This window comes from Gavia stellata, chromosome 8 (genome assembly GCF_030936135.1).
Source record: "Gavia stellata isolate bGavSte3 chromosome 8, bGavSte3.hap2, whole genome shotgun sequence".
NCBI lineage: Eukaryota > Metazoa > Chordata > Aves > Gaviiformes > Gaviidae > Gavia > Gavia stellata.
Window position 1 is genome coordinate 26,114,754 of NC_082601.1, and position 27,147 is coordinate 26,141,900.

At 40.4% G+C, this 27,147-nt stretch overlaps 1 protein-coding gene across 3 annotated transcripts; it reads right to left on the reverse strand.

Moving 5' to 3' along the window:
• Nucleotides 1-704: 704 nt before the first annotated feature.
• Nucleotides 705-26,166, reverse strand: NFE2L2 (NFE2 like bZIP transcription factor 2). 3 transcript variants are annotated; one of them, XM_059820157.1, is made up of 5 exons: nucleotides 26,104-26,166; nucleotides 6,205-6,465; nucleotides 5,945-6,040; nucleotides 5,092-5,271; nucleotides 705-3,044 (listed from the first exon to the last, which is right to left on the reverse strand). In XM_059820157.1, exons 1-5 carry the CDS (start codon nucleotides 26,131-26,133, stop codon nucleotides 1,836-1,838), a joined length of 1,776 nt encoding a protein of 591 aa, XP_059676140.1. In that variant the 5' UTR covers nucleotides 26,134-26,166; the 3' UTR covers nucleotides 705-1,835. The 3 variants fall into 3 exon arrangements, with proteins under 3 accessions (XP_059676140.1, XP_059676142.1, XP_059676141.1); XM_059820159.1 differs by lacking the exon at nucleotides 26,104-26,166 and adding an exon at nucleotides 25,564-25,613; XM_059820158.1 differs by lacking the exon at nucleotides 26,104-26,166 and adding an exon at nucleotides 17,834-17,843.
• Between the last annotated feature and the right edge of the window lie 981 nt (nucleotides 26,167-27,147).

The window sequence follows — 27,147 nt, forward strand, 5'->3', positions numbered from 1 at the left end:
ACCTTCCACAGCTTGCTGTGACAGAATAATATTCATCAGAACTATGGCTTTCTGTACTTCCTCTTTGTGCCTTTTTTTTTTTTTTGAGGACACTCAGAAGGTCCATAAAAAATGATATAGTATGGAATCGGGATTATGATAATCTAAAATTGTTTCTTTGGCTTTCATGGCCAGCCATGAGTTGAGATGCTTTCTGCTGGATAGGCAACTCCAGCATAGTTAAAAACCCTGGGAAATAAAATCTCAAAACTGAATTCACCAACCACTGTATCATTCCATTTAGCATGACTCTAACTTTGTGAATAATGAGCTAATGGAAGGCTGGTTTCCTAATCTGATGTCCCTCTTCAAACCCTTTTTCCTACAACATTATTAAACAATCTTTGTGGGTTCTACTCTACCCTTTTTCAGTACCTCCAGTTCCTTCTTTTAAAAAGAATTTACCATGAGGTCTTGCAAAACAACTTGGTGTTTATTATACTAAATGAAGTTATGCATAATATTGTAATAGACAAAATATTCCTAAAATTATATAGAGCATCAGTGGCAGAAAAAACATTTCAGATTAAACATGCCTTTTAGAAGTTTCACAGGGAAGAGGAAGGAAAATATGGTTTTTAATGTTCAGATCAGTGTGTGTATTTCAAATAACAAATTATGCATTTTCTGTATTCAAAAAATCCACAATGATCAAGTACAATGAGTCCATTTGAAGAGCAAACAAAACTGCTATTTATTTGCCCAATTTTTATTCTCTTATAAATCATAATTTAAACTCCAAAATGTTTTTCAATTAATTGAGCACAGGTTCCAAACCGTGCAGTTGGCTGGCTGGCAGTTAGTATGCCTTTTTCCATAAGCTCCAAAGTAATAGCAGTGACAAACGGCGCTTGCTGATCAGAGTCAGAGACACATAGTGTATTTCTAGAACAATTACTCAAAAGCATACTGAATTTTTAGTTGGAAAAATGCATAATGCTGACAATGTCTTAATTAACAGATCTTAAATGCCTTTGGAGGAAAAATCTCATCATGAACTTAAGTAGTGTTCAAAAAGCAAAACAAAAATTATGTAAACTTAGCAGAGACTTGAAACTTACTTAACTCTGTGTTACACAATCCTTCCAACTGGCAGTTAAAATTATGCTGAACAAAGCACTAGTAAATGCTGACAACGCTGTGTGATACATCACTTGTTATTAAGCATATTTGTTACATGGAGGCTTAGCCTTGGAAAACTAGTGAGGATTTCCCTGCTTTAGGGAAATAAATGTGGATGAAGTAGAGTTAAAAAAAAGTTTAATGAACTGATAAATCAAAATCAAACACTAAGTATCAACTTTTATACTAAATTAAAATAATATATTAAATATAAAGCAAGTATAAATGTGTAAGAAAATGGGAAACAAACACTATTGCATATTTATAAAAAAGTGTCAGAAGCCATACTGTTTGTCCTGCAAGAAATTATATTTAGAAGGCTAAAATCATTTTTATATATATATCAAATAAATCTATGAATATAACAAGAGATAGGAACAGTATATAAATATGGTATCTTTAAATATTTACATGGATATGGAAACTAGTCAAAGTGGTGCTATAAGAAGGAAACGTCTGTTATAAAAGTAAGATTACAAATTTTGCATATGTCCATCTGCCTTACACAATTAAACTCGCATCTTCCATAAACTAATTATTAACTTTAAAACTATCATTGCATAGAATTACTTGACAAATATTACCTAAATGTGCATTCCACCTCACAGTAAAAACTATCAGGAAAATGATACAAAAATAGTAACTCGGAGAGCAGCGGCCAGCTGTGCCGCCCTTCAAAATTTAGTCTCTGACTTCCTGCTTTTAGGAACAAGAAAGACATTGCCATCTCTAGTTTGCTGCAGTGAATATTCACTAGGAGAGTAAGATTTTCCATCTTCATCACGCAGCATGCTGAAGACCTCAAGGTATAAGGTAGTTAGTTGCTTTTTCATTTGACGAAGGCTTTTGTCATGCTCTCCTTTTTCCTTAAGCAATTTCTCTTTCTCATCTTTGAGGTTACTCAAGTCTTGCTCCAGTTCCACTATATTTTCCAGTTTTCTTTTACGGCAATTTTGAGCAGCCACTTTGTTCTTGCCTCTCCTGCGTATATCTCGAATAAGTGCAAGCTGGGCTTCACTGAACTGCTCCTTAGACATCATTTCATTGAAGTCATCAACAGGGAGATTGATGATTTTTTCAACAGGAAAAGGGATCTGCAGAGCTTTTGCTCTTTGCTCATCTCTCGTGAGATGAGCTTCAAGGCGGCTTGGAGGTTTATCTTTTGTGAATGGAGCTTTGGGGTGGCCTGGACTGGCAGGGGGTTCTTTCTTTGGTGTGTTTGTGCACTGCAAACTAGGTGTTTGAGAGCTTGGCCCCATGGAAGAAAACACTTGATCCTGGAACTGCAAAGAGTACACACTAGCATTGCTCTGCGGCACACTTCCAGGAGCACTATCCATGTCTTCCATTTCAGAGTCGCTACAACCAAAAGTCTTATCTCCATAGGCAGATGATTCAACAGAGTGTTCAGGCGATGCTACACTAGAACTTGTATTCAGTGAAATACCAGAGTCAGAATCATTACATTCTGGTACGGTTCCTGAGTGGTTGCCATTAAAAGCTTTACACAGTGAGAAATCAGAGAGATCAATAGGTTCACTTAGAATTTCCGCAAGTGATTGACTGATAGAGTGTGTCGTTGCTGTGTCACTATTCACCTTTGTATCAATAAAGGTGGTGTAGAAATCCTCACAGAAATCAGAGTTTGAAGGGGGTGTGTCATTTAAAGAGTTCACACTCAGCTGGCTGGTGTCTTCGGGTGGCAAAATGCTGGAAAAGGGACCCTCAATACTATCCAGGAAATCTGGACCACAGTTAACATCTTTTCTCATGATGGGTAATGAGCTGTAGTAATTATAGCTGTTGTGCAGCTCTGTTGGCTTGGTTTCAGGGCTTGCGATTGTGCTTACCTCAGCCAGGTTATCATTTTCAATGTTAAGACACTACATGGGAAATGCAAGAGAGAAGTTGAGCAACACATCTCCAATTGATAAAACCTTTTTCTATAATCCACAAACATTAAATATTTTAGCACTCAAAATGCACATGAGTATTACAACATTGCTGTAACCTAGATGACTACAACACACTTTTACTACGGAGAGGCAATCTAGGAAGAAGACTAGATACCTAAGCAAGAGTATGAAGCAACTTGTTCTGGACAAAGCTATTTAGATTAAGAGAGCAGAGCCTCTCAAACTCATAGCAAGATGCTGAAGAGACCCCTTCCAATAATATACGAAAGCTGCACGGAGCCCTCCTGTTCTGGTAAATTGCTAGTGGGGATCCTGGGGCTGCCAGGTCTGAACTCACAAGCACCACTGCTAGGAATGGCATGAGTACAGTAAATGTAAAATCACTGAATGAGACTTAATGAGCATTATTAGCAAACAATTAACTTTTAGCAGTCTTAATTTCATGTTTGTGGTAGGTTTCTTTTCCTCAAAGAACAAGATTCTTTCAGGATTTACTGAATGAAGCAGCTGTTCAGTGCAGAGAAATATCATTCTTGCTGAAGTAAAAAGAGTACAAACACGAAGCCTTGCAAACATTAACTCACCCCACATACTTTTAGCTAAGCTGGCTAACACCAGTGTGAGCGTCAAAGACTATTACACTGATGGGCTTTCACTGGCTACAAGACCAATGTTCTTTCCAACAGGGTTGCAGTTTCTTAACTGAAGCTGAAATATGTGTGCCTGCTATCCCCAAAGAATTAGGCAATTACCAAAATGATTCTGTTTCTCTTAAGAAGGGACCACACACTGATTATTTAACCAGAGATCGTTCAAGGCTTAAGCTAAGGTTTTGAATGTGAGAGCTCTTTTTTTCTTTTCTTCAAACATAATTCATAAAAGGCGATGCCCTCAATTTAATTATCTCACTTCTTTCAGAAGATTATTCAATTACTTTTCAGAATTACTGCAACAGATAATTTTGGCTTAGTTTCTTAATGTACTTTCAGCATCACTGTTGCCTCTTCACAGACAATTGGCCTTGTTACTTATGGGGGCTTTTAAGCCTACCACGGCTGTAAAGATTAGGAAACTAGGAAAATTTTGAAAAATATAAGAAGACAAAGGGAAAATGCAGAGTGGCAGGAAAACCACAGTTCCTGCAAACTTTTTTTTTTTTAAAAAATATGATTCGGATTTACAGGCATTCCACCGAGCGTTCATGTCCTGTGTTAACAGCATAAAGTAGAGCAGCATCATGCTGAAGCATGATGACATTCTGTAGTAATACATTTGAAAATAAATTTACTCAGTTTTATAGTCAAAATCTAAGGAAAATATAAATAGAAACATAAGGATAGGAGAGGAAAAACACCCTAGATGTCCTCTGTAATGCCCAATTTAGAAACATAGCGAAGTGATTTTTTTGTTCCTTTGAAATATTCCGTTCATGTACATTACACATAATTAGTTCTTACTGAACATATGTAAACAGTAGTTACACAACTACACCTGACTCTTCTATGTACCTAAATATATGTTGTATTATAATTTTTACAAAACCTTTTCCTTAGATAAAAGTAACCATAAATGATTCACACAATCAGACACTGCAAAAAAAAAAAAGGTTTACAATAATCCTTGTGGAAACAATTCCAGTTGTAGATCCATAACTCAGAAGTGCCCATTTTTAAGGAGCTGAAATTTCAACTATCATCATGCCGTAACAAGTTGCATACAGAGGCAAACAGTGATTTGCTAAACATGGGGAAGTTCTGATTGGGAAGACAGATTGTCTTTCATTAAGGCCTTCTGATAAACAACTAAATTTCCCTCCTTCTGCATGCTTTCCAATATATTGTTTTTAAAAAATAAAGCTTACATTGAATTATAGACAGCCTACAGGTGTAGATTCCAACATGACAGTCATAATCACCATCTGTTAAGATGCTATTGTACTGCATTCTCCGAAATACCAGTCTCTTCCAAAATATCACGCTATTTTTTTCAGGTGCTTATCATACTAAACCTTTACCTGTAACTCTGGAAGGGACAATAATTCTTCCCAAACTTGCTCTATGTTCTGCATATTCTCCGCATCTGTAAGTGGAACTAGAACAGGTGATTCAGGTGGCTGAGTTTGATCAGAGGAAATGAAGACTGGGTTGCTATCGATCTGAGCAGGAACCAATGACTGAAATGAAGCTGAAGAAGCCTGGATTGTTTAAAAAAAATAATTAAAAAAACTTAAACAAAACAACAATATAAAATGCACACATAAAAAACCCACTCAAAAAACCAACTTTGAATTTTCCAAAGCAAAAATCTGGGTTTTGGTGTTCTACCATTTCTGCAGAACAAACAGACAGGTATTTCTTAACAAAAGCATTTTTTGTAAACAACAGGGTAATATAAAAATATTCCCATGAAAGGCATTTTCATCTTAACAAATGAAATAGGAGAAAAAAAAAATCTAGAAACTGGCTGGTGAAGGGCTTATCTTCACTCATCAAATAGTTGGGGTCAGCACATGGAAATAAAGCAACTCAAATGCAAGCACTCCAGCAAGCTGCACTAAGCTCACTGTAACAAACTGACAAAGCCCACTACCGTTATTTGCAGTAACTGGAATGGTTGCCATCAGCTGGCCTTATACGCTGAATCCTGGTTGCAGGACTCAGTAAACAGAAGTACCACTCCACTCCCACCAAACACAGCCCGAGTTCAAGCCTACCAGACTGCTTTATTCCAGTTGAAGTCAGCTTGAGGACAAAACTCAAATCATATCACAAATTAACATTATGCTGAAGACAAGCCTTAGTAAGAGAAGACATGAGACTGATCACCTCTAAGAACACCCGTGAAACCGCTGTATTGAGCATTTTTACCTCATTATCGTCTATAAACGGGAATGCTTCTGCCAAGAGCTGCATGCAGTCATCAAAGGTCAAGGCCTCTGCTTCTGGTTTTGAAGTCTGTGTGGTCTAAATAGGAAAGTTATGAAAAAATGTTACTGCATCTTTGAATAACTGAAAAATCTTCCATTACAGCAACAAATGCAAATTCATTTTAGGTAACCACTAACATTATGTCTTCCTGTGAATGGAAAAAGGTTTAAACACGCTCACAAACACGTATTAGAGTTTACCTGTGAAAAAACAATTTGTGGCTCAGTATTTTCTGACTGAATGCGCTGAACAGGAACAAATTCACCTGTCTCTTCGTCTAACTCCAGCTGAGCCAGCAAGGCTTTCTCCTGCTCTTTTTGGAGCTGCTCTTGTCTTTCCTTTTCAAGTTTCTTCTGTTTCTCGAGTTCATACTCCTTCTGTCGTTGAGTAAAATCAAAAACTTCACGCCTTGCCCCAAGGTCTATATCTTGCCTCCAAAGGATGTCAATCAAGTTCATGTCCTGTAATAGAAATGCTCTTTTTAAGCAACCAGTTTTGCTGGGGAGGACGCTTTAGAACAATAGCAAAGCTTTTAATTTCTGTATTAAACAGGTACACTCACGTAACTGAGGCTTTTTCTCTTAATCCTACAAAATTATCTAAATAAAATACGGCTCTATACAACCTTTCTGAAGTGCATGAACTGATGGTTGGTTGCTGTGGCCCACACACAGGCTTATAGAAACTAAGCTATTTGTTACAATTGGTAAAGTAATACATGAAGTAGCCAGAGGATAAATATATTCTTGTTTCCTAAGTTAGCTCATAGAAAACGTGAAGCTATAGAATGAATTATGTCACATTAAGAAAGTAATTTTTTAGGAGAGAAGAACAGAAATTGAGAAGTTTGCCCATGTAAACTTTTTTCAGATGATCTTACAAAACTGTAAAAACTGACTAAAAACATGACAGGAGCTGTCTGAACTAACTATAATAGCCATACTGCAAAATGTGTTTCAAAATATTTATGTTCCATCCTGGTGTTAAGATTAAAGATCAGCAGAACAGGGCTTCAGAGTTGGAGGATAACCTGGTTTCAAAATCACCAAGTGACAGAGTATCACTGTGGCACTAAACACAATTATTAAGACTATTACTAAAAAACTGTAATTTAAAGCTTAGTCTAAGTTGATGTTCTAAGTGTGGTTGGTTTGGAGCAGCTGAGTATAAACTAGAGGTCAACAGGCTTCAAATTTTGTTAATCAGTTTGCCTCTGGCTCATCACAGAGTCAATTATTATCAGACAGCTAACAATGACCTAAATTTCTTGGAAATCAGCTACTCCTTGCGCCTTTATTGTTTCAGAAGACAAATTAAACTCTGCTATTTAGGGAAAACCAACTGGTTATTATTATTTGATTTGGCTACAATTTCTTTTAATTTATTGCACAAGGGTTTTTTTGGGGGGGAAAGGGGTTAGTGGATTGTTTTGGGTTTTTTTACTGTTCAAATACGCAGTATTTTTAAGGGCTGAAATTTGGACTATTTTCTTCTCTGAAGAAAACTTAACACGCAAAAATCATCAATTTGGATGTCAGCTGATGAAGAATTTTAATACTTAGTAGCCACATTTGTCAGATAGGTAAATGCCAACAATTTCTAGCTGGTGCCTGAGAGTTTTGATTTTACAGCATGTTTCATTATTCCTGAAATTACCCCTCAGCGGCAGCACACAAAAATAATGTTCAGCGTTGGGCATTCTCATCAGGCTAGCACACTACAAATAATATATCGAACACTACATTTCATTGAAATAGAACTTTACTGATTCAGTTAGCAGTTACACCCAAGATACATTTATTTTGTCATCGTATCAAATTAAAACATTCCCTTATCTCTAAAGACTATTTTCAAATAGAGAAGCAAAGTAACCCGAACGCCAAGTCATACCGCCATTCAAAATGATTGCTTCTGTACAACAGCTATGGCAAAAAGCTTTAGGGCAAGTCCACATTTGAACAAACCAATTCAGTATTCTCATTTCTTCGTTAAAAATGCTATACCATTAACACTCATATTTATACAGTGCATGAACTACTCCTACCAGTTACTAAAAAAATTACTTTTCTCTAAAATCAGGCAGTTACATACAATATCTGTGTGTAACACAATGCAGGCATTCCCAAATCTAAGACATATTAAGTATACCTTGCTGGGAGAGACCAAACACAGCTTTAATGGCCAGCAATGAAGAAGCTGAAATAATTACAGTGGCTGCCCAAGACAATGTTTGGTCTCTCCAGATTGGCAGGGTAAAACGAACTAATTAAGTTCTGCAGTAATTGGAGATATTGCAATATGGTATAGCTTCATTAAGGGCCAGTAGTTTACCAGCTGCTCACTGTCTCCTCCTGCAGCAGATTCAAAACTGTTTCCCAGTCTCAGAGCATTTGCAATATGTTCTGGATAAAACTGCAGGATCTGGATTTTAGGGCTCACTTCTGAATTATTCATTTACAAGGCACCATTAAAAATGTGACTCAAAACATTTTTTGTGTGTATGATGCACAAGGCTGTGAATTAACAGAGCTGTTTTCCTCCCCGAGTTGCAACAGTCTACAGCACAAAAATAGCAGAACTGGTGCTCAGTTTCAGTTTAAATCACGAAAAACAAAAGTGATCAAAAAAAGAGATACAGAAGGAATAGCATGTTTTCCTTAAGAAGAAAAACCACATAGCCTTAGTGCAAAAACTTAAGGCATAGCTATTCAATCTTTCAGCCATACTACTGGCTATATTCATTATCAAAAGAAGTAGCTTTGGGTGCTGCCTCATTTATGGGATGAGAGATCTCTGAAGACACCAGCTGGCCAAAAAAAATGCTGTGGCTGTACAGCACCTCTGTGTGTGCGCAGCAATCAATTCAGCAAGCAGGATTATTTTTTGAATGAATATGCTTGCATGGTTTTCAGGATTTTCAGCATCTTGGGCTGTTGTTTGAGAAATATGACAGCATTGATTCGCTCCTGCACCATTTTTCAAGGGACCATATTTAGCCCAGTATCTTATCTCTGGCAAAGGGCTGAGCACCTTTTTTTAATTTATTTTATTTAGTTGTGTTTGTGGTACTTAAAACCAAAAGGGCGGGTTTTTTTCAAATTATCACCATATAATTGGAAAACAGCCCTCCTATTTTCAGTTTTAAAAGTTCTACATAAATACAGCAGTATTAGCCTTAACTTCAAATAATAATTTAAGTAATTACTCTTCACATGAATGGGTTGCATAGAGGAAGTGTTCTTCTGTTCAATACATTAATACGTAATATCAAACAGCGCACCGATTTAAATATTAACCTGCCATTTCACACCTATCTATAATTTCAGCCAATGCTTTTAGTAATACTGCCCTTTTCAAGAAAAAAAAAAAAAAAATTCTGGGCATTAGTCCAAAGCCTCAGGTCAAAGTTAATGGAGTCAACACTGACCAGTGATTCACTAAGAAGTGAATCACAACCCCCAGCATGAGGCGATGGCAAAGAACTAAAGAAAAAAATAAATGGCAGTCTAAAGCAAATATTTTGCAATTTTGTTCCTTCAGCCTCCCCACAACCTTCCTCTTCAAACTATTTCTCTGCCTTGTTGAACACTATCACAGACGTACATAGATGTATCCACAGACACAGGCAGGCACTCTATTTTAGGTTTATTACTGAAGCATTTTTCCGCTTCTCCTGTGAAAGCGTCAAAAAATAACTGTGTATTTGATGCCTGGAGTGTTTAACTAAAGCTATTAAAGGGTATTTTACTTCTTGCCTGTGCAACAGCGACCCTCTAATTTTTAGATGCCTCAACATGATGTGCTGGTCGCAGAAAGCTTCGTTTGGAGGGACAAGCGAGCGCAGATTCGCATCTGAACTGGAGCACATGCGCTGAGAGCTCTGCGAAAGATTCACCTGACCCAGGGCTGTTGCTGCCCTTCAGAGCCAGGCTAACCACTTCCCTTAATATCAGACATATTTACTGTAAAGGCACCCGCGGTCCCTCATGTGACGGAGTCCACAAATGCCCGTTTGTTCTTTCCTCTGTTGTGCAATTTCTTGAATTGCATCAGAGGAAATGATGGTTTTGGCAGAGCCAAGAGGCAGCGCAGGAGGAGCCAGGCAGAAGGAAGGGCCTGCGCCTGGGAGGGATTGCAGCCGCGAGGCTTCCCCCTAAGTCCAGGGCTCAGCTCTTTCCCACTGAACAACAACGCCTATTTTCAGGAGAAATACATTACAATATTTAATGTGTGTATTACCCTTGTCCAACATTTCTAACTTCTGGGAAAGTAATACGGTTTTAGTATTTTTCCCAAGCAGACAAACAGTGATTTGATTTTATGTATAATATTTTCTTCACAGTTTTGTAGACAGAGAAAGTACTTCCCTCAACAGAGAAGGACATGCTTTGCTTTCCCATGATCCATGTAAGCAGGAAGTGCCTTGTACTCATGGTTTGATTTTTTTTTTTTTTGTTCATTTAGCGATATGCTCTTCCAACCACATTGATAGCTTAGTTTGGACATAGAAAGGCACTTTTAATAAGATAAACATAAATGTTAAACAATTCACATTAAGCCACCATCTGGCCCCCAATGGAAATTTTCATGTTTTAGATTTACATATCAGCATTTGCCATCTGGGCAGAGTCTGTTATACATTTTATGAGAAAATCTCTGACTACCTTGTAAAGTTTGACAATTAACTCTTATTGCTCCTAAGCAAGCATGTTTGCAGTAGGGTAAACAAAGGCAAGAAACCCTGTTTTCATGTTAATTTCGTAGACTGACTTCTGTGCTCTAAACAAAACGCTAATCTTTTATTTCATCCCTGTTTGGTTTATCTGACTGGTTTTGGTTTTGTTTGGAATATAAACATTATATAAATATATACAGTATAATATAAATTTATATAAAATTCACAGGTAACATTGGTAAAGTGGAAACACCCAGTGGCCCAAGTGTCAGCGGAGAAACCACCTCAGAACACGCCCTCAGACAGTGCTTTCAACCCATTATTAGCCTTAATACAGAGCACATCTGTGGGTTTTGCACATTTACTTCTTAAAGCCATGCTTTTTGCAACACAAACTGGGATAGCATTAGCAGTACCTCTTACCAAACAAAGATTTGGTTTTCTTTCCCCTGATCCATTAGCACCTAACTCCAGGAAGATAAAAGATTTCACATGCCAGCATGAATAAATGGAACAGCAACAGAATCAATAGATATTGCATCCAGCTGGGGAGCTCAGACAGGAACCCTACAAGCATCAGGAAAGCACTCCTATAGCTTATTCACAGAAAGAGAAATCACAACCTATCCCCCAATTCCTATTTGCTTTCCAGAAAGTGAAAAGAATGAACAGAAAGCACCTTAAATTTTTGCTGTACTCAAAAAAACATGTGGGAAGTGAGGATTGAGGACCTGAGATACTCCAAGGTAAGAATGAAAGGGAGGGGATCAAGTAATAAAGCAAGTGCAAGAGAAGGAGCTGGAAGCATCTTACCACTTAGAGAAAAGCACAGGTTGTGGAAGCAACAGCTGAATGTTTTCCCCTCATTATCCTCAGGAGGAACTGATTTTGTTCAAGCAGGTTTTAAGAATTATTTATAAATTATTCAATGTTTTCAGATGATCTCCAAAATCACCAAAACTAGTGGATTGTTTTCTAAATCTTTTTCAAAGTTACTTATTTAATTACCACTCATAATTACAGAAAAAAAATCCTGGACACAAGTCTCATGCTTCAGAGAAAGCACAGAAAGCAGATAAAGTTAGCCCAACACCGTAACTTTTTTAAAAAAATTGAGTTTTGAAAGCTGACCCATCATCTTCAATCCCTTACAATCGGAAATTGAAGGAAAAAAGTTAATTCAAGAAAGTGGAAGGGACAGTGAGGACATGAAAAATTCAAACAAGCAAGAGCCCTTATGAGAAGAATGGGGAAAAGGGAATGGCGGAAACTATTTATGCTGGAGGGCAGAGGGGAACAATAGCAATTTTTAGATGTCTGGATTTAGGATTTGGAAAGGTGACAGAACAGACAGCTGTCAAACAAAGCCATGTGATAGCAACTTGTGATTTGTGAAAGCACAAGGTCAAATCCCTGCCTGCCCTGTGGAGCTGCCTGCTGTCCCACATTCTTCACCAAGACCTTCCAGGCAATCTAGGAGGAAACAGGGTGCTTGGGTGGGTGTGAGGGGGTGTCTTTTTTTTTTTTCTTCTATCTTTCACACCTGTGCCACTTACTACAGGTGTGACTGGACTGACACTAAACCAGCCTACTTCTGCTTCTTGATGCTCATTTGCTCTTCCTGGCCCTAAAAAGCCTTTGGATGCCCAGTATCTTGGTCTGCAAACTCTTTTTAAGCCCTGGAAGGCTAATTTACATGAGTAAGGACTCTAAAAGGGTTGGGAAGCCACAACTTTAAAGAACTGATGTTGTAAGAGAATTTCCACTCCATGTCTATATAAATAAGCCTGTTGAAAAATGCTGACCATGTGTCTTAGGACATTCTTCTGTCCCAACAGAGACATACAAGATAAGCACAGTCCCTGAAATGTAAGTGTTTGTAGACAAATTTCATTTTCTTACTGAAGAAAGAAACTTCCAGAATGCTTTGCCAGGCCAGGAACAGAAGTCTTGATATTTCATTAGCTAGAAGTGTTTAGCCTCTGTTTTCTCCTAACATACATCTCGTATTTCAGACTGTTCCTCCCACTGTATTCCAGCAGGCTCTCCTAATAAATGCCAAATGGTCAGGATCTACTCTTATAAATTAGATTAGCTGAAAAACTCCTTGGCTGGATCGTCCAGTGTTCTTAAGAAAGTTTCACTATAAGCCTTGCCTTGTCTGGGCATTATTCTGACAAAGACAGGGAGAGGCTCTGGCTGGAAGGACAATCTTCCCTTACAAGTGCAATTCTGGACACCACCCACCCACTCTCCCAACCCTCACTCCAGAATCAACTCCTCTGAGAGATGGATGACTTATGTATTTCACCTGAAGCATCATTGTCCAGGAACAGTATTAACAAAGGCTACAACTGTAAGATCTTTACCGCTCCCAACGTGACGGTTTTCCCATATGATAAATCCTATGGCAAACAAGCTTTCCAAACTGCCAGGGAAAACCTCATATCTCCTCCAGTAATAGTGAAAAGACAGGTTTCTTTAAGCCTGAAGAATGTAAAATGAGTAAGAATGTAACTCATATATATAAAGAACAGCCGTTGGAAGCTGTTTATGGTCATTAGTGTACTAACTTCATTCCAACTCCAAAAGCTGCAAAATCCTAATGCTAACAGTAGAGCAAGACCACAGCAGGTACAGAAAAACACCCTCATCAGAAAGACAAAGAGAAGGAAAAGGAGGGACATAAAGAGCAGTTTACTTCACTTTGACAATAGTTTTCTCTTTTTCTGCAAAATCAATCAATCTTCACCTCCATGCCACTCCTTAAAATACTGAACATGCGCAAAAGCCTCAGAGCACTCCCTTCCAGCCTGGGGCAGAGCAGCAGGAGAGACATTCTCCTCTCTGGCTCATTAATCTCTGGAGTCAGAAATACATACATATACCCTTTTCCCACCACATTCAGTCTGCCTTGAGGTGACCATTTCTGGTCCAACAGATCAGGGGATTTTCTTGCTCAGTACTGAAGATCTTTTCACAGAAGATTGTTTGGTGTTCTCTCTCAGACACTCCAGAAATAGCTGTGTTTTTCTAAATTGTTTAATCAACACACATTTTAGAAGGTAGCTTTAAAATGATAGAGTTTAATATAAAGTATGTGGCTTCCAGGGGCTGAATGGCTCTAAGACTGATCCTGCCTCAACATCTTTAAAAAAACGTGGGGGGGGGGGGGGGGGGGAAGCTGAATCCCACTGTCTCACTGTATGGCTTACAGAAAGCAAAGTCTTAAACCTGACATTGGTACTTATTTTCTTTGTACAACATCTGATTTTTCAAGTTATTCTCTAGTATTTATGGCCAAATATGTCATGCATTGTATCTGCTCCAAATTCCCCTATTTCTGCCATAGCCTAAACGAAAAGACAGGATGAGGTCTAATGCTGTGAGCTGATGACAAAGAACTTTTCTTGAATAAATTTAACTATGCCCATATTTACAAGCACTACCCTGGCTGCTAAGCAAAAGCCAAAAATGGTCATAAGTGTCATAGAGCTTCTTCAAACTTACGTCCTAAGTCTCCTGACATCCCAGAGTGCTTTCTGGAACATCAGCATCTAAAGCAATGTATATTACATGTTTTCAAAGCTTTGTTGTTTCGGTTAGGTAAGTTCCATTCTTTCTTCTTAGGTCTTCATTATATTGTGTTAATCTAAATTTCACTTTTCCACAGTATATTTGGCTGACATAAAACTGTTGTGGTCCCTTCTACTCAAATTCTGAACCCCTCTTTCAACTTCACAGAGCCATTTACTTGCTACTTCTTTACTCTATCTTGCATCAGCAGCATTTCAAAATTAAGTCAATAAGCACACAAAGTTAATATGTATTCAAGTTACCATCTATTACACAAGTTGCATAATGAAATTGGGAGGCTGGCAAAAATATGGGATTATTTTATAAAAGAGTGGGTTAGTCTATTTGTTTTTACATGTTTGTTACATCAACAAAACTCTGCTACGTTGTCCCAGCAAGTAAACTGAATGATTCTGTGGTGGCTGACTTTCTAGCTGTTGTCTAATCACCATGTACTGCACCTCTTAACTCCATTTTGAAAGGTATTCAAATAGCAGCCATCTCAGACAGAAGTCTACTTCATTTCAGGAAAAGCTGGTCTTAATGGCTTTGTGTTTGTTTTTTTTCCCCTCCCAAGTTAAAACTGCATTGTAAGAAAATTGGCTTTTATTGAATTTTGTCATTTATACAATAAAAAATCCTTTCTATACATATAAACAAATAATATAAAAAATATACAGCATCCAAAAATACTGCTTATCTTTTAACCATAGGAATACAAAAGCCTTTGTGTCCCAATTCATTTTATATATTGAACCTACAGTACTTTAAAAACAATTACCCGCTAAATTATTATCTTCAAGCTATCCTGCTGTACCCAGCCAGGCATGATCTGTGTGTGGACATTGCTACAGGCTACTTATTAGTTTATCTACAAGAGGATTTATTTATAGTAATGGCTCAGTCATCTGGGAAACACAATCCAGTCAAATTACAGCACACTTCTGTCCAGTGAAAGAAGTCAGGAAGCAAGAAAAGATGAACATACAAACAGAGTAAAGAACCTAACAAAACTGCAAATAACATTTATCAGGTTGTATTAACCTTGGGTTATAACCTATTAGCCACTATTTTGATTTCATCAGGATTACACACTTTTTGGAAAAGCGTTTTTCAAACCAAACACAAAAACATTGTGTTTGTTTGTGGCTTAAAATATTCTCAAGGATTATTCAGAATCTTTCCTGAACTTAAAAGTCCCCATTTTTAGCTGTCATTTTGCTGATGGCTGGGCAAGTTACGGTGACAGGCACCAGATGGGTCATTACAGCTGCACTACAGCCTGGATGTGGAAACTGAGTGCTCTAGTATTACAAGAGGCATGTCTCGCCAAGTTTCACTTCACTGATCTCACAAGCAACTTTGTTGTTGCTGTTCATGGGCCAAACTACAATGGCAAGCAACTGGAATATCTGTGTGGGTTAGAAAGCGATGAGGTTCACTAACTGTACGGCCAGCACACATCCATCAGCCCTCCTTCAGAAACACGGACATCTACTCCATAAGGCTGCCATCAAGGAAAATTCTTCCATGCTTTCAAGCCGAGCTGACAACGAAAAAGTAAGGATGCTTTCAAACTCAGAGAACTCGCCACACAAACACCTCATCAGCCTAGAAATACTATCTTAAAACTAAAAGCTTAAGAATACAGTTACATTGCAGGGAATACAGTTTGCTTCAGAGGTGGTCAGCTATAATGTCAGCCCACATATGGCAGAGTATGCAGGTGCCTACCTCCCACTGCAGTCTGTGGGCACAGGTGCTAAATACCTTTGTGGAGCAGAGTCTTGCAATTAATGTGCACTTTTTACACACATTAAATTATTAGATAATGCTGGGAATTTCGTGTCAGTGCACAGTTTTGAATAAATAAGCAGGGTTGAATTATTTTTTTTTTGAGTGTCCAACTTCAAATACACTTGGAAAGGTTATTTAGTTTCTACAAGGGAAAAGAAAAAAAACACAGAAAAAAGGCCAAAAATACATTGCTGTTCAACGGCTCACCACTGGACAGTACAGGATTGTAACTGATTTGAGGAAGGGAGGCCCAGTGTGGCAAATTCTTGCTGTGGTGACACTATCTTTCCAAACAAGTCATTATGGTTAAATGGTTTATGTCACACCATGCACAGCCTTCCTTAGTGACATACTACAGAAAAGCTTCAGTAAATAACAATACCAGTCAACTGTGCACTGATGACCAAAAATGCTCTCCCTAATTTACATGAAACATCATAGAAATCGTTATTTAATTTGCATGAAAGGAGTCTGTATAGCTTTTCCCTTCTTCCAGCTGCACAAAGATACATAATGAGAGTTGGTTTTCCTTAGAATGAGGCAAGGGTAGATTTTACTAATTTTCTTCAGCACTTGTAATTCACTTACTTCTCAGCAAAAAGCAATCCTCTAAAAGTCATCAACCCCCACAAAGGTTTCAAGAAGCTCTTCCACTTGAAGGTCCTGCAAAGTTAAACTACTAAACCAGAAAGCTTAAGAAGGGCCAACGTGTCAGGTGTCCACATGCCAATTTATTATTTTTGTACAGTGACAGCTTTTGCTTAAAAGGTAAACCCACTGAGGAACTGAGCAACACTGTGTACAAAAGTAAAGCTTTGTTTCTGTGTGGTGCAATCCAGCCCTCACTTTTTAAAGTCCTGTGTAGTAGTCAACTTACAAACTTTTGAAAGCAAAAGGACCCAATTTGTCTTCCAAGGCATGAACCAGAATAGGTAAAGTGTCTGCCCACCACTGTCCTTGTGGCTTCCATGTCTGTCCCCTTGGAATACACAGGAGGCTCACAGCCTGTACAGCTGATTATCACAGGGCTGCCTTTTTCAGCCTTTTGATTAAATGGATAGATGTACCTAAGAAATCAAGGTAGAGGCCATGTTCTACCAGAACCTGTGACACCCAAACCAAGACTGTTTGCCACAAATAATAAACATGTCAATACACCTCTTCCATCCATAAGCAGCAAACATACTCCAGGCTTGTTAAGATGGTTTACAAACATTAAATGGGGGGGGGGGGGGGGGGGCTACCCAGTTTGCAAGTATATTACAGTATAGTATATTTAGCAGACTGTTTCTAAAAGTCAGCATTTACAGCTGATTTTTCTAGTAGAAGCATTATGGAAGATTTGCTTGCTTTCCAGATGTAATTAGAATCAATTTGTTGAGCAAAAAGGATAAGAAGCTCACTTGTAAAATAAGAAAATACAGAATGCAATGAAAATGTCAGGTTTGGATCTTAAACAGTTTTCTGCCTTTGACCAAAACACTTTTACTTCCTTGTGCCTCAGTAAATACTTGGGAAAAAATCTGATTATAGCAAATGATCAGTAAAAATTGCAAGATTCTAAAATTTCTCTACAGCATAGTTAATTCAGACAATGAGAGAGAAAGATCTTGTTAGGGTAAATCACAACTCACAGAATCAGCTACAAACTATTAATTCTGTCATTACCACTTGCATTTTATAAGACCTTGTTCACCATCTCTGCCACATACACACACCATTTATCAAAAACTCTTACCCCAAGCTTAATTTTGATTTTAAAATAATTCTATGGCTCTGACCTTAGTAACAGTGTTTTTCAGAATAATTTAAAGCACTCCATTAACAATTTCATTATTTAAGTGGCTTCCATTCTTCATTTCACCAGCAAAAATAATCTTTGAGAGATGTCTAGAGATGTTTGCACTGGTTATCAGCTGAGCAAGGGTTCCCGAGATGGGTAGGTGCAGACTAGATTCCTGAAGTGGCAGATGATAAAGGATCACAAATCAAGCTGGAAAACGTTCCACAGAACTAAACATTCCTCTGAGTCACAACAATTTATACTAGTTGAAGAACTGACCTGATAATATTTAGTTCAAATACTCAAACCAAATTAGAAAGCACAGTATCAGAAGTTACTGTGCTGTAATTATCTCTGCTACGGCATACCCAGCTATGAGGCACCTAAATATGATGTGCATTCCCATAGCCAAAGAACTCAATTTAAATAATTTGGAAGACCAGCTGTCAGAAGTTATGACTTAGTTTCAAATGTAAGTTCTGTTTATCATATTACGCTATTTTAATAGTACCATTTTTTGTTAATGAAGTACTTCCATTTTCATCCTTAGGTATCTTAAATCCTATTTGTTCCAGAAGTTTACTCAGGTTTGTTTGTTTTAAAAATATCAGTGTGACAATCCTCCAGAAATTCCTCAGCTGACACAGGCCTGCTCAAGACCCATCTACAGTAGAAAAAAAAAGTGCAAATATAACTCAATGTTACAAAACAGAAAATATATCCATGCATCTCATGTCAAATAATTCACAGAAGATTGCACCAGGGTCTACAGTACACTTGTTCCAAGGACACTTAACTATTATTTGCACCGGTGCATACATATCAGTCCCTACTTCTGCGATACCGGTGAAGACAAGCGATAGCGTAACAAGCTGGGGTGGAATACTCCCATTGACACGTCTCTGATGACCTCTGTCACTAAAGTCTCTGTGTTCTCCTTCCAGACATGAAGCTTCTTAAAAATTGTTACCCATCTGAGCTGAGCTGCACCAACCTTCAGAGCTATCCACCCACCCCTGCCACTCTCTTTTGCCCATTGTTTTGTTAACCAGCTGACTGCAGAGCATGTCATCTGGTTACGTAACTGCATGCAATCTAACTGGAAATACCCTGTTTTAGGACAAAATTCAGCCTTCTTATGCAACAGCACTTACTTAACCAAACAGTTCCTGAAGACAGAAAGAAGAAATGACTGAGCATCCAGGCCCAGGTGGCACAAAACACAAATGCCAGCTGCAGAGCAGACAGAAAGACTGGCCATCTTACATGGGAGCAGGCAGCAGAGTGGCAGATCTGCATCGACCATGCATCGGCCTGGGAATTCCGAAGAAGGATCTTCCAAAAGCCCAAGAAGCACAGGAATTGCTCCACTCTAATTACAGCAGTAAGTAGGGGGGTACTAATTTTACCACAAGGGTTCAAAGAAACACACACCACACAGCCCCCCAGGATCTTTCTATCACAGCTCTTTATGGCTAAACAGAAGTGATGATATGAGCAGGAAGCAAATCAAAGTCACAGCAGCTTTTCAGATAACTCAGCTGTAGAAAAGTCACTGCTTCAACATTTAGTGGGCATTAATTTCAAACACAGCAAATAGGCACACCCTTAATCATAAAACAAACCTCTTCTTAAAGGCAGGCTATCAACCAAGCTCCTTCTGAGTCAATTTCCCAAGTATGCAAACTTTGTTTTGCAAGCAGTCTCCAGGAGTCGATTTTTTCATACTTACAAGAGACAGCATGTAAAACCAATACAACAAACAGCAATAAAACTGTGAAACTGCAAGACAGACATGGGGGCAATAGGGAAAAGTTGGTATCTTTACATTTCATAGTCATACAAAAGATACTTCCTTAAAAGGTTTGAAAGACAGTTTCAAACTGGTCTTACATAATTTGTTGCTGCAATATCAAACTTAAAGGAACTTAATTCTCTCTTCTCTTTTTTAATTGCATTGCTCATAAAAATACTGCAGAAGTTGGACTAAAAGTCTTAAGACTCTGCAACACAAGTACAAGGTTGGGTGGTCGCAACTCCCTCAGTACTGCAATACCATCAACAGCAAAGACATACTTCTTGAAATGCTTTATTTTAACTGTAAAGGCAGGATACATAGTCATTTACAGCACCTCCAAAATACCTTAGCTAAAAATAAACACTATTTTATATTCCTTCTTCCCAGTATAAAAGCTGCAGCTAATCAGGCCAAAAGCAGAAATCTAAACTGACATAATGAAAACTTCAACCAGATCTCTAGTATAAAAATTGCACCCACGTAAGTATTATTTCTAAGCTATAGCCATTCTACTACAGCCTTGCCAATTAGTATTTGTGCTAGGGATTACTAATATACCACTGGGCAGTGGTTATACTCTGCTGGTAAAACAATGCTAACTTAACTGAGTTAACACTCTTACTAACTCCTATTGGCTTTCCATCATCTCCACGATCAACATACCAAAACACTTGAATTAATCCTTTTAAAGTGAGTATTAAAGTAGAAATTAAGAGCCAAACACAAAGCCCATGTATGAACACAACTTCAGAAAATCAATGTGGCAGTTAAAGAAAACTGAGCAAATATTTTACCAAGAATTCAAAGTGGCTAAACACAGAAAACAGAAGAATGCTTCATAAGATGAACACAAATCCTCTTCTGCAAAGCAGTCAAATAATTAAACATTTTTATCTTTACTTGATGTTGTTACTGACTGCTTGGTTACCCAAATTAATATTTAAATGTATGGTTCTGAGACACTTTGCTTCTATTTCAAAGAGGCACTGCTGGGCTATGCATGTCAAGGTAAAACTGAACTAATATTAAAACAAGGTATCTGCTGGGGAATGTATTTTTTTTAATTTCCTTATTTTAAAAAGTGGTAAAGAAAAATTAAGAAATATGTATCTAAAAACCACTGAGACAGAGCCACCCCTGTGCTTGCTCCAGTACTGTGCTACACAGAGTAGTAATACTGTTCTTACACTTTAGAAAAACTTAAGCACTATACAACCAATTAACTTCTTGCTACTGCCAATTAATACGTGACTGTCACTAGCTTTGCTTTTCCTGTACAGAAAGCAGTTACTGGGTAGGAAAGATAAAAGTACACAATGCCTATCTTTACTTGAAGTGTATTTGTTGGTATCTGTTTCAGAGAAGCCTTCCATGGTTTAAATGCAGTTTTATAGACCACAGATAGCATTGCTGGCTTCATTTTTACCGGCTGGTTTAATTGTTTACCTTAATAAAACAAATATGCCATGAAAGTATTACTGTTGAGCAATCCTGAGCAGGATTTCAGTTCACTGTATATCAGTCATCTTTGGACAATACAAATTCAGAGTCATGACTTCCAACTCCCACCCTGACTTTTCACAGGTCTACGTAGAAAGACTTGCACAGGTAGCAGATGAAGTGTTTCCAAAACCAGTTAAACTAGATTACCAAAAAATAACCAATCTGGCCAATGCATTGTATTGTTTTCCCTTCACCTAAAGCTGTATTCTGCAGCACAAAGTCCAACTTTAGTCTAATACCTGATCAGAAAACTGAACAGACTTCAAACCCTTTCAAGTTCTCTAGGAATGTGCTATATTAAAATTACAGGTTACTTAGGGTTGGAACAAGATGGAGGCCAAAACAAACTTTAACTAGGTGATTAACCTGGAGACTTTGGAAGACTTTTTGCTGGCTGCAATTCAAGCACAGCAGCAGGGGATTAATATTTAATTCACACCAACAGGTTACTGCCTGGACTTGTACTGCACTAGCCTCAGCCAACACGATCATTGCAAATACATCACACTTTCACAAATCGGCCTAATTTTAGTGAATGGTTTAGTAATTTTGAAGCTTATCGTTATCATTTCAAAGGAAAAGAGGAAAGAAGCCGTGTTCTAGACACAAAAATCAAACAAACTCCTTCTTTCCCATGAAGCACACATCCACTGTTACAGACACAGGCACAGTTGGTGTCTATTACCGTCACCATCTGAACTTTCTATATTCTCTCCTTCTCCCTTAAGTTCGCCCTTTTCTGGGCCTGCAACTGACTCTTTTTCAGTCTCCTTTAAAAGTCTAATGCGTTCCAAAAAAAATTCAGTTACAAACTGTGACAGCTTTTGCTGTTTTGGGGTTTGTTGGTTCTACTGAAGGGCCAAATATGACAAAATTTTACAACTATATAGGAAAAATTATATTAAAAAGCAGTATTAATTGATTTTACTGAGAAAGTGAATGACAAATATTTCACTCGGCTCCTTCCACTTCTAGTGTTCCTTAACATCATCTCACAAAGTCCAGCATATTCCACAAAGGTACCTGAGATTTCTTTAACAAAATAAATACATTCAATATGCTATTGCTACATTCATTTCAGTCAGGATCACAAAAGTAGCAACACCTATCAAACAGATACTTTTCTGCTTTGCAAATTTAAGATACAGAACTTGAAGAAAAGAAACCAAAAGAAATCAAAAGGGTATTCAGGTGCAACAATAGATATAGTAATCTAACACATTTCTAACAATATCCTTGTCTTTCATGATTATACATAACCTGCTGCATTCTTATTCAGGCTAAGTATAATAACATCTATATTTTTTCAATTAAAATAGAGAAAAAGGAAAAAAAAAAAGTAAGGCACAGAGAGCCAAAATTTATTCTTGCCCATGAACATTAGTGGGAAGTAGACACAAGCCTTCCTATCCACCCACACAGTGCTATAAAAATGTGTCAAGATCTTTAAAGCATACAACATCATCCAGCTGCCCTCTGCTTACACTGGATGTTCTTTTTTGTTCCAGTTTGGTCTCTTTCAAATATTTCCCAACAAACTTTCAAAGCCAAACTCTTCTCCAACTTGGAGTCCTAACCACAAAACTTCTTTAACTCGGATTTTCAGAGGCAATTAACCTCTTGCACTTTCATCAATTTCCAATATAACTGTAAATTCTTAGCACATTTTAAACACAAACTACAGAACAACGTTCATATGATGGATATTTACTACAGTAACAATAACATTCAATTAGCTGTTCTCCTGAAGGGATTGACACAGTCATCTCCTATTAGTCTATGTTCTTTTCAGCTGAACATACTACATTGCATTACACCTACCACTGGCTTAACTGAAAGATATTCTTTTGTGAGTTTTGAAGGAAAGAAAGCTCTGTCAGTGCAGCTGGATATCAAGGTGAGGACAGGAGAACTGAGAGGGTCAGAATAAATGCATTTTTACTTAAGATAGAGCTTGTGATACTCTCTCACTACTTCCTCCAAACTTGTCCATAATTTCAGTAGATAACATTAATATTCAGAGATGTGGATGTTTTCTTATATTGAAATTTATCTACATACACAGATATTTCCACAGATACCTTGATCAGATATTCCTATTCAACAGGGCTATTAAACCTCATTATCAAGAAAGAAAACAAAAAAAACCCACCAGAAAACCAAGACTTGTTGCCAGGCCTGAGCAGTGCATTTGTTTGTCTTTGCCTGCAGAATCTACCTTATGTGGAAGTGATAGGCCATTAGGGAATAAAAAATAAACCCATTCACTTGACAATTTAATGCAGCATGTCATTAAAAAAAAGTATGTGTAATTCCTTGTTAAAGCCCTTTAGACTGAAGAGATCACACTAATTGAGCTGGAGACTCTTCAGGGCAGTTCTCTAAGTAGAAAAACCCTAACAGATACACATAGACAGGCACTCAATTATTTGCTTACTTTGTTTTGCCTGGTTTTACAGTTGGTCTTACTTCAGTCTAAGTGCAACACACAGCTTCATTCTTTGTGTTGGAAAGTGAATTCTTTTTGCTGTCTTCTTGTTATGAGGCTCAAAATTTAGTAACTGATGAGCTTGTTGAGCTGTTTTTACAAGGTTACAAGCAACCACTTCAATAACTTCAAATTTACTGAAGAGGAGAACAGCTACTATGAGAATATCATGCTTTCACATGTGATTTGACACATCTCAACACTTGTTCCATTGCATTCTTTTTTCTTAGATGTTTTGATGTCTGTGTTGTTAGTGTGTAATAGACAACATCCCATTTCACCTCTGCATACGGAGGTGCATCCTATTTCCAGGTAGAGATGTACAACAAAGGAATACTTTTTTCAATAATATTGCAGGCAATAGCACTGTTAACTCCCACAGAAGTATGTAGCAGAAAGTGGCTATTCACATTCTGGTTAAGGAGCTAGATCAATCCCAGTCCTTCACATTCACCTTTACTACTAGGACAATTGCTACCAGGCACATAAAAGACTAAGAGCTTGTACTGTATTTGCACAAGCGCACACTCTTTCCGTCCGCTGGCTTGCAAAACTCTGAGGGGCTAAATGAAGACTGTGTTCCCAGTCTCTCATTTTGAGTGAACATTTTATGGGAAAGGGTATTTGAATTTTCCATTTAATAAATACATTTAAAAGTATATGGCAAAGATGGTAATCATTTACTATCTAGAAAACGCAGTGCCTTTTCAGGCTAGGTCTGCAAGAGAAGAAACCCGCAGCTGTTGAGCTCAGATAGGAAAACTGCAACAGGTGGCTTGGTAGAAAGGGTTTGATGAAGTAGGCAAACAAGTAACAAAAGCTAGGTTTGCTAGCAGAGAAGTCACAGTGGATTGGGCAAGAAGGTACAAAAGCAGGTACACAGGTATCAGTCTTGTCAAGATTCTCTCAGAAATGAGAACAAAAGTGTCATAGCTGGATACTATTGGCAAAAAGAAATTCACGGGGTGTTTACATAGCACAGGCCAAGAGCCTGATCTTTGTTGTGGTATTTTCCAAGAAACCAAGAAGGCAAGGTGGAGGCTACGGCCACGCTAACCTGGGCTAGAAAAACAGATGGGCCAGGCAGAGCTATGAGTGGCCTAAGACAGAAAAGCAACAGCATTCTGTGAGCAGAAAAAGTTTATCCAACACTGCTAAAGAGATGTTACCTGCAGGAAGTACCCACTTATATATCCTAAAAGACAGGCGGACAATGTTAAAAGAAACTCTATTGTGTAGCACATATTGTACTGACATACACTGAAAGAGCCTCAAAACTCTCAAGTCTTAGATTTGTAGCATTAAAAGGATTAAAAGAGCTCCAGATTAAGTTTCAAGTATTACTTCTGTAAAGCTAATGCTTAGTTGATGAGGGCACATTTCCCATTTAAAAGCCCAAGAATAACATGTAATGATTATATAATTTTAAAATGGAGTTCAATCACGCTTCCAGTTATTCGCCCCACTCTTGTACAGCTGGTTTGCAATACAAAGTACTGAACTTCCCCAGGCTTTTAGAAAAGAGGTTTCGTAGCACGAGGGTACAAAACACAAATACATCCAAATACCCCTAAGCCTCCAAGACATTTGCCTTGGAGGAGACCACCAAGGCTTAAGCTCCTCCTGTGTCGAAACCCAGAGAAGCCCTCTGGCTCAAAAGCCTCGAGAGGCGTTTCCAGCAGACGGAGGTGCGAGGGGAGCGCCCCAGCCACAGCCCCTCACTTGCGGCCCGGGCCGCGGCCAGGGTCATCCCGCTTTAGGCGCCTCAGGCCGCGCGTGAGAGGCTGAGCCAAACCCAAAGCCGCCCCGGGGAAGTGCATGATTGTGCAACAGCTCCTGCCGGCCCGGCGCGGGCCGCACGCTGGCGGGGACTGGGCCCCAGCGGGGCAACTGCGACGGGCAGCCGCGCTACAACAGAAGGAAACCTGCGGTAACTCACCCGAGTAAGGAGCGAGAGGCGCACGGGCACGCCGGGGGCAGCGACGCGAGGCTGCGCCTGGCGCGGGCAGCCCCTCCGGCGGCGGCGGGCGCCTCCCCAGCCGCTCCCTCAGGGGCCGGGGCCGGGGCCGGCCCTCTCGCTCTCGCCCTCCCCGGCTCCTCCGAGCTCCTGCCCCCGCCCGAGGCTGCCCGCAGCGGGCAGCTGCCGCACAGGCGGCTCCTGCAGGCCCTGACTGACCTTTCCGCGACTGGCGCGGGCGGGAAGAGACCCGGCCCGGCCCGGCCCCCCCCGGCGGAGCGGGGCGGGGGGGGGGGGGGGGGCTGCGGGGGCCTCCGCGGCCCCGCCCCGCCCCCGCCGTGACTCAGCGCGTTCGCAGGGGCGGGGCGGCGCCACGTGCTCCGCCGGCCTCGTGACCGCGCGCCCCGCCCCTCGCCCGCACACCCGACCGGGCCGGGCCCTGCGGGGGGAGGCGGGGGCTGCCGGCGCCCCCGCCCTCCTCCCCCCCCCGCCCCGGCCCGCGCCCGCCGGCCGCGCTCTCACCTGCGCGGCGGGGGGCAGCTCGATCTCCATCGCGCGGGGCCGGGGGGCGCACGGGGAGGCCGGTACGGCGCGGTGGCGGCTGGCCCGGCACCGCCTGCCCGCTCGCTCCGGCGCTGTTTGGGGACGGAGCCGGCCCGGGCCGGGCCGGGCCAGCGGCCGCCCCCGCGCTCCGCCCCGCCGCCGCCCAGCCACTCAGCGGCTGCGGGAGCCCGCGGAGGCGGCTCCCTTCCCGGCAGCGGTGGCGGCCGTGCCGGGAACCTCGGCCGCCCCCGGCGCTTCCGCGGCCCCGCCGCCCCAGACCCTCTGCCCCGGCGCCTCCCTGCCCGCGGGGCCAGCCCCCGCCCTGCCCCCGGTGACGGCCGGCCGCGTCTCGGCCCGGGCGCACCGGGCAGGCGTCGGTGTTGCCCGCAGAGCCCCCCGGAACCGGGGGCGGCTCGGTGTGTTCTTAGCGCAGCTGCCCATCTGCTTCTGTATCTCTGTATTTCACATTCACACCGCCCTCATCGCCTTTGTGCCGCCAGTGAGTCCACGCTGGCGCAGGAAGGATGGCAGAGCCGGCGGGGAGCGGTGGCGGATGACGGGGGGGCTGATGCCGCGGAACAGAAGGGCGGAGGGAGGCCCTGAGCCCCGCAGCCCCGGCTGCGCGCCGGCTGCCTTCTGCCAAGCGGGGGGACGCCAAACAAGTGACCACGCTTGCAAACCAGCCGAAACGGAGAGCAGGGGACGTGGGGTTCGAGACACGCAAATGGTTTGGAATTTCAGACGAGGTCGCCCACAGAGCAGCAGTGTCACTGCTCCTGGTAACATCTGCGTCAACCTTTTGATTTCTCCAGCTAGTCAGGATGCATTCAACAACATACCGTGTTCCTCGGCCTGTGCCACAGCACACCCAAAAGTAGGAGGGAATTCTTTAAAGCGGATGGGCCACAGGCCTGGATCCCTACTTCTGTGTCATAGTTACCAAATTATTGGAGTGTCTTATCTTAAATCACTTGTCACTATTTGGTAAATGGCATCAGTCAGAGAGCTAGCTGAATTCCACTT